The 19403-nt window shown below is 35.5% G+C and overlaps 1 protein-coding gene across 1 annotated transcript; it reads left to right on the forward strand.

Moving 5' to 3' along the window:
* The first annotated feature begins 298 nt into the window (after nt 1–298).
* On the forward strand, nt 299–7127 carry LOC100370817 (NADH dehydrogenase [ubiquinone] iron-sulfur protein 5-like). Its single transcript, XM_002737390.3, has 3 exons — nt 299–390; nt 4061–4286; nt 6653–7127. The coding sequence occupies exons 2-3, from the start codon at nt 4065–4067 to the stop codon at nt 6737–6739; spliced, it is 309 nt and encodes a 102-aa protein (XP_002737436.1). The 5' UTR covers nt 299–390; nt 4061–4064; the 3' UTR covers nt 6740–7127.
* The last annotated feature ends 12276 nt before the right edge of the window (nt 7128–19403 follow it).

Here is a 19403-nt window from a genome sequence, read left to right on the forward strand (position 1 = left end):
ACGAATAAAACAATTTCTCACCAGACCCCCCCCCCTCCCCGTCGTAAATCCTGCCCCTTTTCTTAGATTATGGAATTATGAAATCGTCTGCGTATTTACACATCTCACAAACAACTTTAAGAACAATTCGACGTTTGGTATATTGTAAACATTAAACAGTACATTCAACAACCGATTTCTTTGACAAGACTAAGTTTTTAGTTTAGTGTGCTATATTACAGCATGTTTCGTCGGAAAAATCACTAAAAAGTAGATTTCGCAATTTGTACCATGTGTGGCGCTATTCAGCGCTAGTGCGCTATGAACTCTGGGATAGTCAGTGGCGGTCACGACCTGGCAGCCATTTCGACCGGGTTAGGAATCATATCTATAGAAATAGTCAAAATCAAGGTACGTTGAGTATATGTGTATATATTTTCGGAGCAACCTGCACGTAATAGTTGTTCTGATAACAGACAACAGTATTGTTTGCTGTAACGCATTGAAACCGAGTTCCTAGTTGCGTATGCCTCTACAACCACCAACGGTTGTACGTGTGTAAAACAATCCAAACTATATTCTGTTTGCAGTTGTATAAATACACAACAAATGTTTTGATAAAAGTTGACATCTGCTTATTTCCAAATATGGATGGAAATTATCCTTTTGATTGCATGACAAAATGTGTAATTTTGTTTTAAGACAAGGTAATTATATCACCATTCGCACGATTACAGATCCCTGCTGACTTTTTAGTGGTTAAGCAGACGCAGTTGAGATCCTTTCCCTTTCCTTCCCGGGATATAAAACTCGCCGCCCGTGGTCCCATCCACCCCCCATCACACAAACATACTCACTCGCTTAAATCGTTGAGTAGGCAACATTGAATGAACATGAAAAAAAATACATAAATCAGGGAATTAAAAAAAAAATCAGTTGTCATTTGATTTTATTGAAAAATCTTACCCATTTGGATTTCTACCTGCTTTGTCATAACTGTTATCCGACGTAGGTAAAAACAGCAGAAGGAATAAAGTACAGTTCACTGAAGTCATTAATATAAGGGGTTATCCTGACCTTAATGCAAATTATAACAGTTTATTGTAATGCAAGAGTATATCATTAAATGTATTTATATATGCTCCTAAAATCACTAATACTTGTCTCTGTCCAATAGACCATTTCCCGTTCACTGCGAGAATCGCGCGTTATGCGTGAAATCGAACGTAAAAACAGGACAAACAAAGGTCATAGCGTCGTGGTGGCATCAAACATCGCATGGGATTTGACAAACGCAAAAATATTTTTTGGGGCATTTCCATGCTTAATAATGTGCTGTACACATTTGATGATAGACAATTTCGAAGTGAGTGCATTCGAAAGCAATTCCTCTGTCGAAGATCGACCGGTGGATGTGAGTTACGAAATAAAGAAATTCGAGTTCAAAATCAAATCGTTTGATTTTTGCGGCAGACGTACAACGCTTGTCTTTCATGCATCTTGCGAGATCTCGGAAAATCACCTATCAGCCTGTACTATACAGTGTATAGTGCAGGGTGTACACTACATGTATGTGCAAGAGAACAAAGTAGCAACACAATCAATTAATCAATATCAATCAATCGATCAAACATAAACATTTATAAAGCACCTGCATCCAAAACTAAGTTCTGTTCAAAGACCCAGATGGAGTTATTTTACACTGTAGGCTTTGTTGAATAAATAAGTTGACATCAGTGATTTGATGCATGTCGAATAGAAGGGATGTTTCAAAGTTGAGGACCAGCATTTGAAAGGACACGTCCCCCATATGTTTTCAATTTATATTTGGTGGTGCAAAGAAGGTTCTTATTAGATGAACGAAGATACAACAGGGTACATGTAAATGAAGGAGATCAAAGAGACACAAATGTGGTTTAGAACAAGGTGGTTCAAAGCTCTAAACGTTAACAGAATAATTTTGTACTCAATTATGTGACGAACGGAAAGCCAATGCAGTCTTGTAAAACTGGGATTATATGCTCTGATCTAGTATGGGTATGATTCAAGCAGCCGTTACAGTGTTCTCCCCAGCATTCATTCAAAGAAATACGTAGCTATCAGGGATCTTGCTTCCGACCAGGACTATTGTCCGACGTACTGACCGACACGCATCCTGCCAGTCGTGGATTATAATTTGTAAACAATAGACGTAGTCGCACGATGTGGTAGTGGCTTATAAACAATACAAACTCTTCTTTCAAGAATTCTTTTACCTTTTAAAAATTTCTAATCACCTCTCTCGAAAACCATCATGCAGTTTTCATCTGAAATTCATACCAACACATCGTGCTACGACATCGCTTTACTTCCGCAATGTAATTTTTATGATCACTACCATTCGGAAAACTTCGGGTTCTGCCGGCATTACCATGCGGTATTCTGATTGGTTAATGGCATATTTGACCCACCGGGTCAAAGGACACATGCGGTCAACTAACCCGTCACAGCTATCATGGCGGGTCTGTGTTTTTCACGAAGTGATCGAGTGATCAAAAATAATTTCTCCCGATAAAACTAGTTCAAATTTTATGTTTTTCTCATATAAAAAAAGAAGTATTTAATTTTTGCATGGCATCATGACCGAGTAAGAGGAATTATTGGTATAACCGGTGTATAACATCGCGAAGTAAGTTATGTCACGTCGTAATTTTGATGATCGTTTGAAAGTGTTATTTGTTCGTTGTAGAAGCTGATCGTCAGAATAATAACTAGCAATTCGCCAAATAATTACGAATTTTGTAGTAAATAAGATCATGAAAGTCGTGAACATAATCCTGGCTCAAACGTTTCAAATTAGTTTCAATTTAACCTTTTACAATTTATTTGTTTCTTTTTAGTCTGCAGCATTTGCATTTCGGGAATGTTAAATTTTTAAATTCAAACTCTTCTAAATTGTGAAACGTAATATATTTTGACTCCAAAAAGAAATGTATTTGCACTGTGACGGAGCTCATTAATATTACAAAAGTGCCCAAAATAAGTGTTTATAACACTGTGTGAAGGAAATAAATATATGCTACTTTCTTTTTAAAATGTATGTTGTTTATTGTGTGGGTGTAAATATGCTTTGGTCAATTTCTATTATTATGTAAATGATATACAAATTATATGCAAATTAGGCTGCCACAGTGTTTTAAATTCCTGGGGAGAACACTGCCGTTATTTGTTTTTTTTAAAGTATATTAATTCTATTTTCTGGAAGTCCAAATAAAAGTGAATTCCCATAATCAAATTTGGCAGAGCGTATTGCATGAATTAAAGTAAGGTTGTTGCACCACGTCGTGTTCTATATGGGACCAATAGCAACGTATACAACACTTACACACATAATATATTGTTTGACTGTAACATTTTATTTTTTGCTGATAATAAAATGCACTTGATTTAAACCCAGAGTTATGAGGAAATCAGGATTGTCATTGCATATTACAGCATATGACACGGTAGGAGTGTGTACAAATTTCTCAGCAGTTGCTGGCTTGTTAGCTGTTGTATGTATCTGGTACTGTCACTTATGTCTGGGCTTCGAATACGAAGGCAACATTCAGCACCATCAATGTGGTGAAACCCATTGACGGTGCTGAACGTGATGATGCATATATGAAACGCCGGAGTCAAGTATATTCAGATTTGACTAGTAAACTGGTCACCAAATTTAACAACTGCTATCTTGTTTTACAATACAATCTTAAATGAGCTTTGACAAGCCGAAATAGATCTTGATTGCATACAGCGCCACCAGTGGCTGTTCCTGGCTCCATGCGTCCAGTAAATAAAAGTTATCCAGAGATGTATTGTTTCATAAATAAACTACTAAATTTAAAATAAAATGAATATGCCTGCAGCATCAATCTGCTAAAATTAATTAAACCTAGTGAACATTTCACAGTATCAGGCAACCACAGTCAACTACTGATATCTAGGCCACTATTCTAGTTTGAATTTCTGTCAACATATTAATATATCAGAATTTGTTTTGGCTTGTGTGAATCACTTCATGCTTAAACAGAAATTCACTATAAATTGCTTTGTTTTGTAGCAAGATGCCACTTTTCACCATACCCAAGATGGAGTGGGATAAAAAGCTAGCTGGCCACAACCTGAATATGAAATATTTTATGGTCAATGGTTTACCTAGGCAGAAATGCGCAGGGTTTGAGATGGATTGGCTTCGATGCGCTGACGGTCTTGGACAGAAAAAAGCCTTTGTTGAATGCGACCAGGAATATGCTGACTTTATTGAATGTGGAACTGATGCAAAAAAGGTGAGATGTTTCAAGTTTTATCACATGACCACAGTGCATATTATTCATAGTTGTGATGTTTTGTGTGAACTACAGGCTTTTAGCCAGCCACCTGTCAACCTGTTATCTTAGACAGGTAAAAAATGTCAGCTAAATTTTCACTAACCTTTCCACAAAAAATATGTTACACATCTGTGACTACTGTAAAATCTGTAGGAGAAACCGTGGTTCCTATTAAAATTGTACAATGCAACAGAGGGGATGCGGCTTCTACTAGAGCATCTACACATATGAGAAATGATGAATTTTTGGTTCTCAATTATTCAAACAGAATGGGTGCGACTTCTATTAGAAATGCGGCTTCTAATACAGATTTTTCGGTACTGACTATTCTCTTTCATTTCAATACAGTTTTATTTTACATTTTTCACATTTTATTTTCCTGTTATAACAATGACAAACTATGCAAGATAACTTTTTATATTTGGAAGGTGATCTTGCATGTGTTTTCATTGTATTTGTGGCTTCAGCTATTGGGTGTCGCGGAGATTTGCGATTTGCCGCAGAGCTTGAATAAATGTTTAAGTAAATCAGATTTGATGACATCATGGTGGTTTAATGTATCATAATATTATGAAAATTGCAGATCGAATAACAATGTCATTGCGCTATGTTGTACTTATAAATATAGGTTATAATTTGCTGGTTTTCTCACCGACTGAAAATTCAAATTTGACCAAATGCTTGAAGGGCAGTGGTTGTCACACTGGGCCCTATTTTTATATGGTTTCTATAGTAACCCATATAGTGGATGTAAAATACATTGTTCAATTGCATAAAATTCATAAAAGATGTGATGCATGACAATCTCTTAATTAATGAATTAATTAATTAACTTTAATAGTCTAGTACATGTATGTTAAAATTATAATTTCTTTGTTTTTTTTGACACTCATGATGAAAAGATTATAAGGTCATTGTGTTTCAATTCCCACATTTGAAGTGAGTAAAATCTAAGAACATTATATTTGAGGAAATGATACAAATCCACTATGTTACAAAGTATCAATTCATAAAACATGTTTGATGCAAGCCAATTTTTACTGGTAATTTTGTTACATTGTATTTGAAATGTATTTATACTGTGGTCATTTTTTAATGTAGCAATGATGTCAAAACAACATGTATAACCAAACTTATCAAAAACTGGTTGATACGTGTACTTATGGCATCATGGGCTGTATTATTTCCTCGCCTTCAATTTTCTAATAATACAGCCGGTGACACGCACAAGACCCAACTACACTGTGGCTCTAAGAATAAATGAAATTAACGGAAATCTGACAGTATTTATCTGTATTTTATAATGAAAGTCCCTGACATGTGAAGTAATACAATGTATTATACATTTAACAGCAAAAAACATTCATATACTAGCAACCACATTCACAATCTAGCGAATATACCTTTATTCCTATATTTTACATTCAGCTCGCCAAAAAATCTATGAAAATAAATTTCATACAAAACACTCCAGCTAAAATAAAGTATTTTACAGTATCTGTAAAATGCTGTATGAACATGTTACATGAACATGATAGTGTTACAGACGTGTTCCTCGCATCTTCGAATGTCTTCATCTTTTGTAAAATGTGCATATTTACATTAGAACAATTTTTTTGTTTACATCGCATGCAGCAATAAAGTAAAAGGTGACTGAAATATCAAATTATAACAAAACAGAGAAAATTTGTCACTATAATAGTGCAAAGTATGCATTCAGGCAGTGCAGGAATCCATCAACCTCCACTATGAATCATGTGCATACTTTGTCTTATTCTGTATGTTAATAAGGTTATCATGAGAATACTGCAAAGTATGCATTCAGGCAGTACAGGATGGCATCAACCTTAGATACACATTTTTTTTTAAATGTTCTTGTACCAGGTGACAGTTTCGGACATTGAATGTCGCATTCGTTGGTAAATGAATCTTGGCCAGTGGAATTGGCCTTCCCATTGAGCATGTTGCACACTCACCCACGGGTAGGGGTCGACCCTTTTTTGATGTTCAGTCTAAGATTGGATTTGAACTTGGGTCTACTGATCATGAGTCTGATGCGACAACCACTATGCTACCAGTGATCATTGATACACGTTGGTTGATACAATCACCATACTGCTTTCATGCATACTGGTACTCTTTGATATTTTCACAATAAATCAAATACATGTATGTACCAAATGCAACTGTTACAGTTTTCACAAAATATTAAACTTGGTCGGAAGCTTTTTGACAATAACCGAAAATTTTCAATCATTCTTTTGTAAATTGGTCAATGTTCATAATGTAACTGACACCCCTGTTTTTTCTTCTTTTTTTACCAGAGAGAAAGACTTTTAGCTATACGAAAACAGAGAGATAAATTGGTAAAAGAAGGAAAATATGATAAAAATCACCACCCCAGTTTGTGAATATTAACCAAGAGTTCAAATATAGATTATCGATAGAATTTTCACTTTTCTTTCAGTTCTCTTCTGAGCATCGAAGATGTTCTATTTGCAGTTGACCCATGTGATGTCTTTTATATAGGTACCACATATTTCATTCAATATGTCACTATTTCAACAAGAAATCTATCGTATAATTAACATGTTGGAAATTTAGCTAAATTCAAGGTTCTGTTGACCAATTCATTGAGCCAAATTTGCTAAAATGAGTGTTTCACTGTAATTTATAGGTATTTGTTTCAGTATATCAATGCCAACATTAGACTGATTTTGCATAGAATTGCATGCTTTGTTTCTTTCTGTGCAAGCCAGCTTGGGTTATTAAGGAATAAATACCAAGTTTAATAATAAATCATACTTTTGTATTTATTGACAGCTTCAATGACTTGTTATGTCTGGATTGAGTGATTTGATGTTTTCACAATGCATTGAATGAGTGATATGGTTCATGGCTGACAAGTACATTACACAACATATTGTAAAACATGTTGAAAAAGCGACATGCAATTTTAGCGAATCTTACTTGTCATTGTTGATTTCCTGTTTTCGCAATACTTGTCTGTCGCCTGCCAAAACAAACGTGCAGTTATCATCTCCATAAAAACAAAGAAAAACTGTCAAGTGTAATTAGGAAGCGCTTCAGATTTTTATGCTCCAGATTACTGTATACAAAGCCTTGGCCATTTTGAATTTATAATAAAGTCATTAGCGACATCTTGAATTAGGGAATCAGTTCTCTCGCTAAAAAGAGGTTCTCGCGAAAGACATGTTTTACAGTACATATAGTCAATTCAGTATTAAGAGAAATTTATAAAACTCGTAAAGATATACATGAAGGGAGCATATCCTGCTCTACATCATATGGCTCCCCACCATATATCTTTCTGTTAGTAATCTTAGATGTACACCAGACAAGTGACATTGATGCCATCTGAGATCATTCGTATAACTAGGATTTTTTCTAAACCAAGGAACAGGGGCACAGCACCCTGATACTCTCGGCTGGCGCCCTCTTACTGAATTGATTGAACTTTCAAGTCATAAATATATTTCTTGAGCCGCGCACTTCTGTGCTGCCGTACAACATGAAATCTTTCTCAAATATATTTTTCTCCGTGAAAACTTCTCAGTAACACCAGCTGACAATGTGTATGGACACCAAATACACTAAAATTACTCCAAAAATATTTCAATGGCGATAGATGCACCATTACAACTACGCAGAAACCTTCCAATATAGCGTTTCCAGATCGATCGTCTGTGTGCTCCCTTTTGATTATTTTTTCTAGAAAAAAACCTGGTGTAACAGTGTTATTATATTGAACCACCAGTTCAAATAACTTTTCAATGTTAAAGTGTAAGTCAAGGCGCTACTTATTACTGTTTTTTACTTACTAATAAACATGCTGATTTAAAGTGTGAGTGTTAAAATTTCTCATTCTTATATATGTGTCTATGGCAGAGGTATTAGAATTTGGATTAGAACCCTACGCATTCCAGCCTGAATACCGTAGATTCTTGTTTTGATGTTACTCTAATATAGGTATCAGAGAAAAGTGAAAGGCCTTATAACTTGGTTCCAAGATAAGCGTCACGAAAAAAAAAGCTCAAGATGAAAAAAAAGAATACTCAGTATATTTAATGTAATATGCATTTTTTTTTTAAATTTTCTTGGTAACGTAAAGTATATTCTAAAAGAAGTTTTAAATAAAAACACACAAACGCATTGCTAAGTACTAGCAAATGATCACGGTAGCATAATCCAGTCATGCTAGTTTCACAACCAGTCGAAATGTTGGATTGTGCCAACGTGTTCAGATTATAATAGCTCTATTTAATATGTTAATGACAGTTCAGCGACTTCATGGCAAACGCAACACGGAAGAGATTTACCGATGTTGCAGTATGATCTTTTGGCTTTGATTTTGATGGGAAAACGGCTGATTTTGATGGGAAAACAGTTGTTTTCGAAAGTTAAACTGAGCATTGAAGAATATTTTTTTATATTTTGTTATGGTGATAACAGCTCATTGTCGAAACGTTTTTATTTAGAATGATAGTGATGTACGTAGCCCTTGGGAGGCATGTATCCCTTCGAATTCGACACGTACACAATTTTCAACAGCAACAAATCCATTTTAATTAACAGCACATGCATATTCGGCAACTATAAAAAATCGTAACATTGTCCTTCCCTTTAAGGTTAGTCGTTCTCTGCAAAACCATTGCTTTAATAATTTAGATAGACTGGCGCAGTCGGGGCGATTAATTTGTTTTTGTAGTTTAAATAAAATAAAAAAAATCGCGAAATGGAGGTGTTAGCGCGAAATTCCCATTTCGCGAATTTTTTAATATTATTTAAACTACAAAAGCAAATTAATCGCCTCGGCTGTGCCAGTCTATATTATTTAAACTACAAAAACAAATTAATCGCCTCGGCTGTGCCAGTCTATAATTTAGATGAAAGAAGACAATGTTGTTTTGAAATTCCTCTAACTGCTAGTAGCCGATTTTGAATACTCGATTTTCAGAATTCTCAGGGCATCAGGAAAGAACGGAAAACTCTAACATATTCAGTTAGGTTGATTTATAATATGTTCAACTACCGCAAGTACTCATTGGGTCGCCTATGTCACAGTATTGCCATCTGACAGCAGGATCAATTGTATAACACCACGGCATTACTACAGGTTCAGGATTCCTGCAATAGTTGTGATCTCCCAATCCACCATTGGGATAATTCGCAACAGTTCTGTCATGAGAATGGGGAGACTGGACTGTCCATTTTTGACAAACTTTGCCATGTTCTGTAGTTGAAAGTTTTCCTCTGTAGTCACTCCCATCGGCTTTTGTGTAACATTCTGAAATAAATAATTGTATATCAAAATTTAAAAAATAAACTGAAATTTCACTTGTGTTACCAAAACAAAATGGAAATATACCTTTATATTGTATGTCTTGCATATATTTTGAGCTTGTACATAAATATACTGAATATAAATAACATATCATGATACGTAATGTTTTATAAAACATTATTTTTGGTGTAATAATTATGAAATTTTCTTTGAAAAAGGCAATGACGTGTTACTCGGGTAGCTTGGTACAATGTGTAGATGAAAATTATTATTTTTTTAAGATTGCTGGAACCCATAGGCACACACACACATGTATAACAAACCAAGCAACATAAGATGCAATAATAATCAAAGTTGAACACGCGAAGAAAGTAAAGAGAATCCGTCTAGAAACTATATATTAAATTAAACTATAATAGTCGCAAGTTTTTAGCCACGGACATTTTTGGTATATTTTCGTGATTATTTTGTAAATAATGGGAAATTTTCAATCAAAATTGGACAAGTTTGTGAAAATTAGGCCTGTCAATTTCGCAAAGGAAGAAAACAATCGACTATTAGCGGGTGCGTTGGATCCTGCATATCGCAAATTGGTATGTAAGAAGATTTGAGAGTGATAGTATACATACCAATACTGTATGTCTTAATTAGGTCATAGATCACACGTTGTTGTTCCGACGTCTCCGGACAATTGTCACTGCCATCAATACATGATCTAGTACGACATTGCTTATGGTCAATGTTACAGTTTTGAGACCAAGAGGACCACACATCCCACTCACCGTCTAACATAGTATATAATCAAACATAAACAAAATGATAGGTAATAATATCAAGTTGTTCAAGTGGCATTGTTACGTAGGCATTATATAAATTAAACCAACTCACTGGGTAGTCCTGTACAACATATACACATCAACAGCCGTCATTGGTGTTCGAGAGGTATATAACAATCTTACTCATAATATTAAAATGGTTTGACCAGGAATAAGTTATGCATACTGACAATATATTATATTTAAGTACATTATGATTTAGTGTAGACATATTGTATGCGTTTCCGTTCCCTTCATTCACTAATTCCAATTTTATACCGCAGTGAACAAATGGTTCATTATTATGCGTGTGTAGACAACTTTCATACCATGAAAACACTTTGTAACGTGATTAAGAAAGCGGCCAGTGACGGAATAGGTGATTTTCCGTACAATTACGAGATCTCGCGAGATGCAAGAAAAACGCGCGTCGAACGTCTGCCGCAAAAATCGAACGATTTGATTTTGAACTAGAATTTCTTTATTTCGTAGCTTACATTGACCGGCCGATCTTCGACAGAGGAATATTGCTTCCGAATACCCTTACTTAATCGAAATTGCCTATCATCAAATGTGGACTGACAGCACATTATTAAGCATGGAAATGTCCCCGAAATACTTTCGCGTTTGTCGAATCCCACGCGATGTTTGACGCGACTACGACGCTATGACCTTTGTTTGTCCTGTTTTTACGTTCGATTTCACGCATAACGCGTGATTCTCGCAGTGAACGGAAAATGGTCTATTAAACTTAGACGCTATATTTTGGTATTTTTGTCACACCATGGTACAACAGGATTTTGCAATCCTATAATTCTGTAATGGGGGGGGGGGGGGGGGTAACATCTGGATCACCCTGCATTACGTCATTGTAATATTGCCTTAGTAGATTGTTCGAACAAGGACATTACAAAATGAACACTTGATACTCACCATTGAGACACGTAATTCCGGCATATACGTCACGTGTAGCAGGCATTAAATTGATTTCACAATCATTGAGTGTCATCTCTGTCCCTTCACAATTCACAGTACATTGAAAATGACCATGAGTGTCCATGACACTGGATGTCCATACTAAAGTGTGAAATAATGTTGAGAAAGGATAAAAACAGTGATTCTATCAATTAAATTGTTTCCAGATGTTAAAATCTTGCAAACAAGCAACATACTTTTATTCGAACAACTTATATAATATTAACAATCTGACTAAACAGCAATCTGAAATCTGATAATTGCCTTCCTTACGACGACATGGCATATGGGTATATGTCAAATGTGTGTATCTTGTTGTGACATGCCATACGGGTATTAAGTTATATGCCAAATGTATGTGCCCCCTCATGATGCGTCATATGGACATGATGTTATATGTACTGAAAAATATTTTATTTTCGCTTGGAATTTATTTTTAAATTCGCCGAAAAGATGATTCAGCGAATATACCTTTTCCCTTATATATCACATTCAACTAATCAAGAATCAGTGAGAATAAATTCCATACAAAACACCCAAAAAGCCTTTTCAGTGAAAATTAATTCCATACAAAACACCGAAAAAGCCTTTTCAGTGAAAATTAATTCCAGCTAAAATATAGTATTTTACAGTATTTGTTTTTACGATGTACCATATGGACAGTAACTTGTATCTCACATGTATTCGTTTTCTTACGACGTTCCGTGTGAGCATTGAGCTACATGACTGGTATATATGCATTCTTATGATGTGCCATGTGGGCATTGAGCTACATGATTGGTTTATATACATTCTTATGATGTGCCATGTGGACATCATTGAGCTACGTGACAGGTATATATGCATTCTTATGATGTGCCATGTGGACATCATTGAGCTACATGACAGGTATATATGCATTCTTATGATGTGCCATGTGGACATTGAACTACATGACAGGTATATATACATTCTTATGATGTGCCATGTGGACATCATTGAACTATATAACAGGTGTATATGCATTCTTATGATGTGCCATGTGGACATCATTGAACTACATGACAGGTATATATGCATTCTTATGATGTGCCATGTGGACATCATTGAGCTACATAACAGGTATATATACATCCTTATGATGTGCCATGTGGACAGTGAGCTACATGACAGGTATATATGGGTTCTTATGATGTGCCATGTGGACATCATTGAGCTATATGACAGGTGTATATGCATTCTTATGATATGCCATGTGGACATCATTGAGCTACATGACAGGTATATATGCATTCTTATGATGTGCCGTGTGGACATCATTGAGCTACATGACAGGTATATATGCATTCTTATGATGTGCCATATGGACATCATTGAGCTACATAACAGGTATATATACATCCTTATGATGTGCCATGTGGGCATTGAGCTACATGACAGGTATATATGTATTCTTATGATGTGCCATGTGGACAGTGAGCTACATGACAGGTATATATGCATTCTTATGATGTGCCATGTAGACAGTGAGCTACATGACAGGTATATATGGGTTCTTATGATGTGCCATGTGGACATTATTGAGCTATATGACAGGTGTATATGCATTCTTATGATGTGCCAAGTGGACATCATTGAGCTACATGACAGGTATATATGCATTCTTATGATGTGCCGTGTGGACATCATTGAGCTACATGACAGGTATATATGCATTCTTATGATGTGCCATGTGGGTATTGAGCTACATGGCAGGTATATATACGTCCTTATGATGTGCCATGTGGGCATCATTGAGCTACATGACAGGTATATATGCATTCTTATGATGTGCCATGTGGACATCATTGGGCTACATGACAGGTATATATGCATTCTTATGATGTGCCATGTGGACATAATTGAGCTACATAACAGGTATATATACATCCTTATGATGTGCCATGTGAACATTGAGCTACATGACAGGTATATGTGTATTCTTATGATGTGCCATGTGGACACCATTGAACGACATGACAGGTATATATGCATTCTTATGATGTGCCATGTGGACATAATTGAGCTACGTGACAGGTGTATATGCATTCTTATGATGTGCCATGTGGACATCATTGAGCTACATGACAGGTATATATGCATTCTTATGATGTGCCATGTGGACATCATTGAGCTACATGACTGGCTTATATACATCCTTATGATGTGCCATGTGGGCATTGAGCTACATGATAGGTATATATGCATTCTTATGATGTGCCATGTGGACATCATTGAGCTACATGACAGGTATATATGCATTCTTATGATGTGCCATGTGGACATCATTGAGCTACATGACAGGTATATATACATCCTTATGATGTGCCATGTGGGCATTGAGATACATGACAGGTATATATGCATTCTTACGACGTTCCATGTGGACATCATTGAGCTACACGACAGGTATATATGCATTCTTATGATGTGCCATGTGGACATCATTGAGCTACATGACAGGTATATATGCATTCTTACGACGTTTTATGTGGACATCATTGAGCTACATGACAGGTATTTATGCACTCTTATGATGTTCCATGTGGGCATTGAGTTATATTTTAAAAGGTATATAGTTAAACCGTAGTGTATGTAACAAATTATATAAATATATATTATTTACAATTACTTATCATTCATGACATAGGAATCTTTACAAATAATTTATTCATCAAAATAGTGACATACCTGAAGTGGCGCCAGGTAATCCCAGATGCTTACATGCAACATTTCCATCATCAAAATCCCATTGTCCTAGATCACTATTTACCCCAACCCATTTACCAATCAGTTCCACAAATAACTGCAATGTACCATTACCAGCAACGTATTGTGGACCATCTAACCTTGCCGAAACTGAATTATAGTACATGTAAATTACGCGTTTTCAGCGTGTGTTGTTATCGTCCCTTGGGACTCAATTCCTGCGCGTGCGCAAGTGACGACCCTCCCGCTTTAAGTTTTCACAATGAATCACATATATTTAAACGTCAAATTAAATGAAGCATACACCTCATTTATTATGTGAACATCAGATAGCCAACCGAGGAGACGTCACCTGCTCACGCATCAGATGGTCATAGCGTGTCGTTGTTTACAAACAAGCGTCTACCCATGAGCCTTTGCGTTTTGGCGTGCGTTGTTATTGTCGCTATTGACACAATTCCCGCGCGTGCGCAGGTTACTACCCTCCCGCTTTAAAGGCGAGTAAGTACTACTAAGTAACATCTACGTCTTTTCATATTGTTGTTTCATTTTCGCTACATGAAAACGAATATTGATAATGAGTTGTACAGATTGAAAAGCGGGCGACAGAAAACATATCACGCAGACACCGTCCCTCGAGACACAGTGATACAAACAATCTGTGTTGCTGGCTGCATAGATGCTATACGGTAAGGTCATGCAATACGTTGGTTCCTAGTTGGCATCTGAAAAGCGGCTTGTTACGGATTGTTACGATTCGTTGGTTAATTATCAACCCCGCCGATTTTCAGAATCACGTGACGCTAAAACAAACACAATGTTCACAAAATATTAATAATAGAATAAGTACAAGTCAAGGGCTTTCTAAACATATAAAGATTGTATGGTTTTTTTTGTAAATTTTATTCCAATTATAGATGTTTACATTTGTCATGCCAATAAAATACCCTGCTACCTTAATGATTTATTCATTGCTTCACGCAGCTTGAATGTCAAACTAAATATCATGCAAAGTGACACTAAATAATAGTAAAGAAGACATAAACGACTTTCAGCAACAAGTGTTCATTAATTAAAAAGTCAAAATTGGAATAATAATGTCAAAATAATCATGCGTACAATTAATCACTTTTCATAAAGATATGTTGGGGGCGAAACCCGTAATATTTGGTGTTGTTCATTGAAAACATCGGAACACACCAAATGTCCGTGTTTTATTTTCAGTCACGGTGAAATCAGCTCCACATTTGTAGAAATTGATTGACGTACTAGAAGAGTTTATGAAAGTTAAAATAATTCAAATCAGTCAAAAGGGGCATAGAGCACTGCACGAGTAGTTTTTGCGTTTCCAGAAGGACGAATAGAAGCAGGAAGCTATCATACACATTATTCCACAGTAGCACACACATGATAGAAAAGTAACTATTTATAATTTGGTTTGTTTTGCCAATAGCTAAAGTGCCAACGTTTGGTTCAAAATCACTAATTCAAAACTGTCGTTCACCCCAATAATTGTCCGGTATCTGAAGTCTGGCTATTCACAGGCCATCTATTAGCATTTTGGCGCGAAGCTAAATTAACGAATCACGGGTTTAGGCACAATCCGCTTCCCAAAGTAACAAGATTTTCCACAACAATAAAATTTACAGCGAGCGCAAGATATTTACACACACCTGTGTGTGTAACTTTATTGCGTCTACAACGGTCATTGAAGTGTCTAGGAAAGTGCCTTGGGATGTTGCAAACTCCCTCGGTAATTGCCTTCCGGATGCTAGAGTTAGGTGTATGTAAAAATCTTGCGCCCTCTGTAATCGGGAATATTCAGCAAAAATCTGTCAGGTTGTCTTTATTTCTCAATTGTGATTTTAAGTTACATGGGTTCCAAACATGTTCTCCACTGTGATGTGACTCGGGAAATGTCGAGGATCAGTATTCCTAACAGTAACATGTGTAAAATTCATTCTGTTTAGTTTTAGTTTTTCTTTTTTAACCTGATACATGTAAATTTCATGATAGTGTTTGAAAAGGATACGGCATTTGATTATAAAGAATCATGCCATAATGATTTTATACTATTTGTTCCCATCATTTAATTCAGGTAAATTATTGTTAAAGGGCGGCAGTCGTCGCTCCGCGTCCTATTCGATATGGGACTCATAGCGACGTATACAACGCGTGTAAAATACATTGTTTATTTACATGAAATTCGAACACGCGCTGCGCGATGACCACCGCGCTTTAAAATTTAGCATTTTGAACATGTAAGCTAATACGCTGCAGAAAAATAGGTATTTAATCAACACATTATGACATTATAGCTGTGGTGCATTATACGATTGTATAGCGTCGTAACTATATATAGCTAAAATATTTAATTATTGGTTACTACGCCATTTAATATAATGAATAACATCAACCAAGCAAAGTAAATTAATTCCTGGGTATAAACTGAGTCTCAATCAATCAAGCATGAACTTAATTAAAACATAATTAGGTATCATCATGTTCTTGTTCACAATGTACACTGCAATGAAAATTGCTCAATCTATAATAACAATACCAGTAAAACGCGAACATAATTGTGTTCGGTAGGATGAAATACATTATATAACAACATAAATTTACCTTTGTCCAAGGATATAACAGGATATTCTGAAATGACAGAAATGATATTCAGATATAAATAAGTGTCATCTCAACGTTTATAGTCAAAGAATTATCATATGTTCATTATATGCATTCACGACTGTACACAAAGACAGCACAAACGCGCTAGTAGTTGTAATGTGGTTCAATTATAATACATACATTTCTAAGTAGTGTTTGTTACCTTCGGGAAAAGTCAAACATTTTTCAAATTGAATAGGATGTCCTAAACATCTATCTCTGGTCTGTTTGCGTACACAGTGTCTGTTTCTTTCACGATATCCCAAACCAACAGTAGCGCTGCAGTCACTCCAAGACGACCATATACTCCACGTATCATCGACAACTGTGCCACAATACAAGACAGAAATTGGTAGGTGTAATTAGAATTTAGAAAGTGTATTGGACTCCATTAGAATTACCTCGTTATATGCAAGCAATGTCAGAATTTAATGGCTTCGGCTGACTTCAAATCTATGTAGCGAGGCGAGGACAGTTCAAACTGACCTAGTCTGGTAAACGTGACATATTATATGTTGTTCAAAATATTTTTCAAACAAAATAACAAATATATCCTAATATATTACATACCAGGAATGTTACAATTCGTTCCTGTGAATCCATCTACAACGCTGCAAGTACATCTATATCCATCATTCGGCAGTGCAACACACCATCCATGGCTATTGCAAGGGTTGTTAGAACACGGATTTTGTGAAGACTAGAACAAAATAAACTTCTATTATTTCTAGTCACTGCATTCAAATACACACTTTTTTTCAAATTATGAACAACCCAAAACAACCCAATCAATCAATCAATATTTTTTAATATTTTGTATGACAGTGTAGCGCAATAACAGTGTATGATTGATGTGAACGAACAAGCAGCCCAACTAGCAGTGTTGCAATACAAAGGATCAATATTGATATACCATTACAAATTTCTATTTTGTTAGTAACACATTGAGTTATATTGTATCACTGCTGACTGTGTTGCGTTTTCGTTCAAAACTAAACTGAACTTAAACTGATCATGTGATGCGTTTCCGAATATTTACCTCTAGGGGTGTATAATTCGGGACATTATGTGGTTTATTTTCAACAAACCAACCGTTTCCGTATGTAGCACCGTCTCTATCATTTACATCTTGGTTGCACATTTCGCAAACTTCACTTTTGTATCTGACTGACTTACACGCGCTTCCGTAGATGACACAGGCATACATACAGGCGCGTGAGCTCGGGGAACCAATAACTTTCGTTGGCAACGTATTCACCGATATAGTTGTACTTCCAGCAGTGAAGCTCTGTTTAACCGTACATGCAACAATGAAACCACATATACATAACCAAGGCGGCGATAAGCACATCATGGTAACTGAAAACAAAATAAAAACACATTCTAGAATAAAATACCTGCCCGTAATTATATTACATACGTAAGCCGCTGCTGTTGCTTATATTTTACTCTGCATTCTGCTGTCAATTTAGAAATTCGAAAAGTGAGAATGATCCTCGTTCATATGGATTGCTTACCTTGTGAACGTCAGCGGGATGACAGATAACAGATAATGTGTTAATGTAATTGTACTGAATTGTAATAAGATTTCATCAGTGAATAGACGTCGTCACGATAGTATCACGTGACCCGCGATGTAATTTATTTAAACACATAATTACTCCCCGGTACTCATAATGAATTATTAAATTTGCATATAACATTAGCGCGTAACAAAGATTGTGATAAAGGAAAGAGTGGTATAAACAAAGATCAGTGATTACTTGAAAGTTATATAACATTTTATTATTTAATAATTTATTAAAATACATAAGTTTGTCCAACTCTCTGTGATATTACCATTTGCGTGTGAATTATGAGTTTCAAGTTCCAAGGCGTGTTCTCTGGTTACTAGTAATAACAACAATTTATTAACTCATAACAACCTACTGAAGGAGGTTAAAGGTTACAACAACAGCAAAAATTCCACATACAAATTAATCAAATTACAATGACTAATAGTTTAAAGACAACCAAAAACAGACTAAATTGAAGTTAGTAACGGAAACATATAATAAAGTAAAATGAAACACCAAAAAAAACCTATAAACTGAATATAAAAACAAAAACCCAATGAATAGGTGTAAAAAAAAAAAAAAAGTCAATGACTAAATAGGTGCTGCTGTCTAATAGCAAAGCTGTATTTCAGATATTGTGCCAGAGGAATTGCTAAGTTATTATTTGACATTATTTTTATGAATTTATTTTCAGGTGTGAGATTAGTAAAGTCAGGAATAATCTTTTCAGCTTCATTGTATAAAACGACCCTCTCTTTAATATATACTGGGCATATTATGAGGAAGTGATGTTCATCTTCAATATCATTTTTATTACACAATTTGCAGATTCTGTCGCTACTTTTGATTCTGTTGTGTCTTCCTTTTTCAATTTATAAACTGTGATTGCTCAGTCTGAATTTAGTTCGGGTACTTTTCAATTAACTTTTCTTAATTTTTTAGCTTAATTAAGTAGTTTTCCAAAATGAAGTTTGTTTTAAATTATTTGTAAGTCCTCGGTTTGTTTTTTGTATTAGTGTTTTGTCTGTTA

This window comes from Saccoglossus kowalevskii, chromosome 18 (genome assembly GCF_978046115.1).
Source record: "Saccoglossus kowalevskii chromosome 18, keSacKowa6.1, whole genome shotgun sequence".
In the NCBI taxonomy this organism is placed as follows: domain Eukaryota; kingdom Metazoa; phylum Hemichordata; class Enteropneusta; family Harrimaniidae; genus Saccoglossus; species Saccoglossus kowalevskii.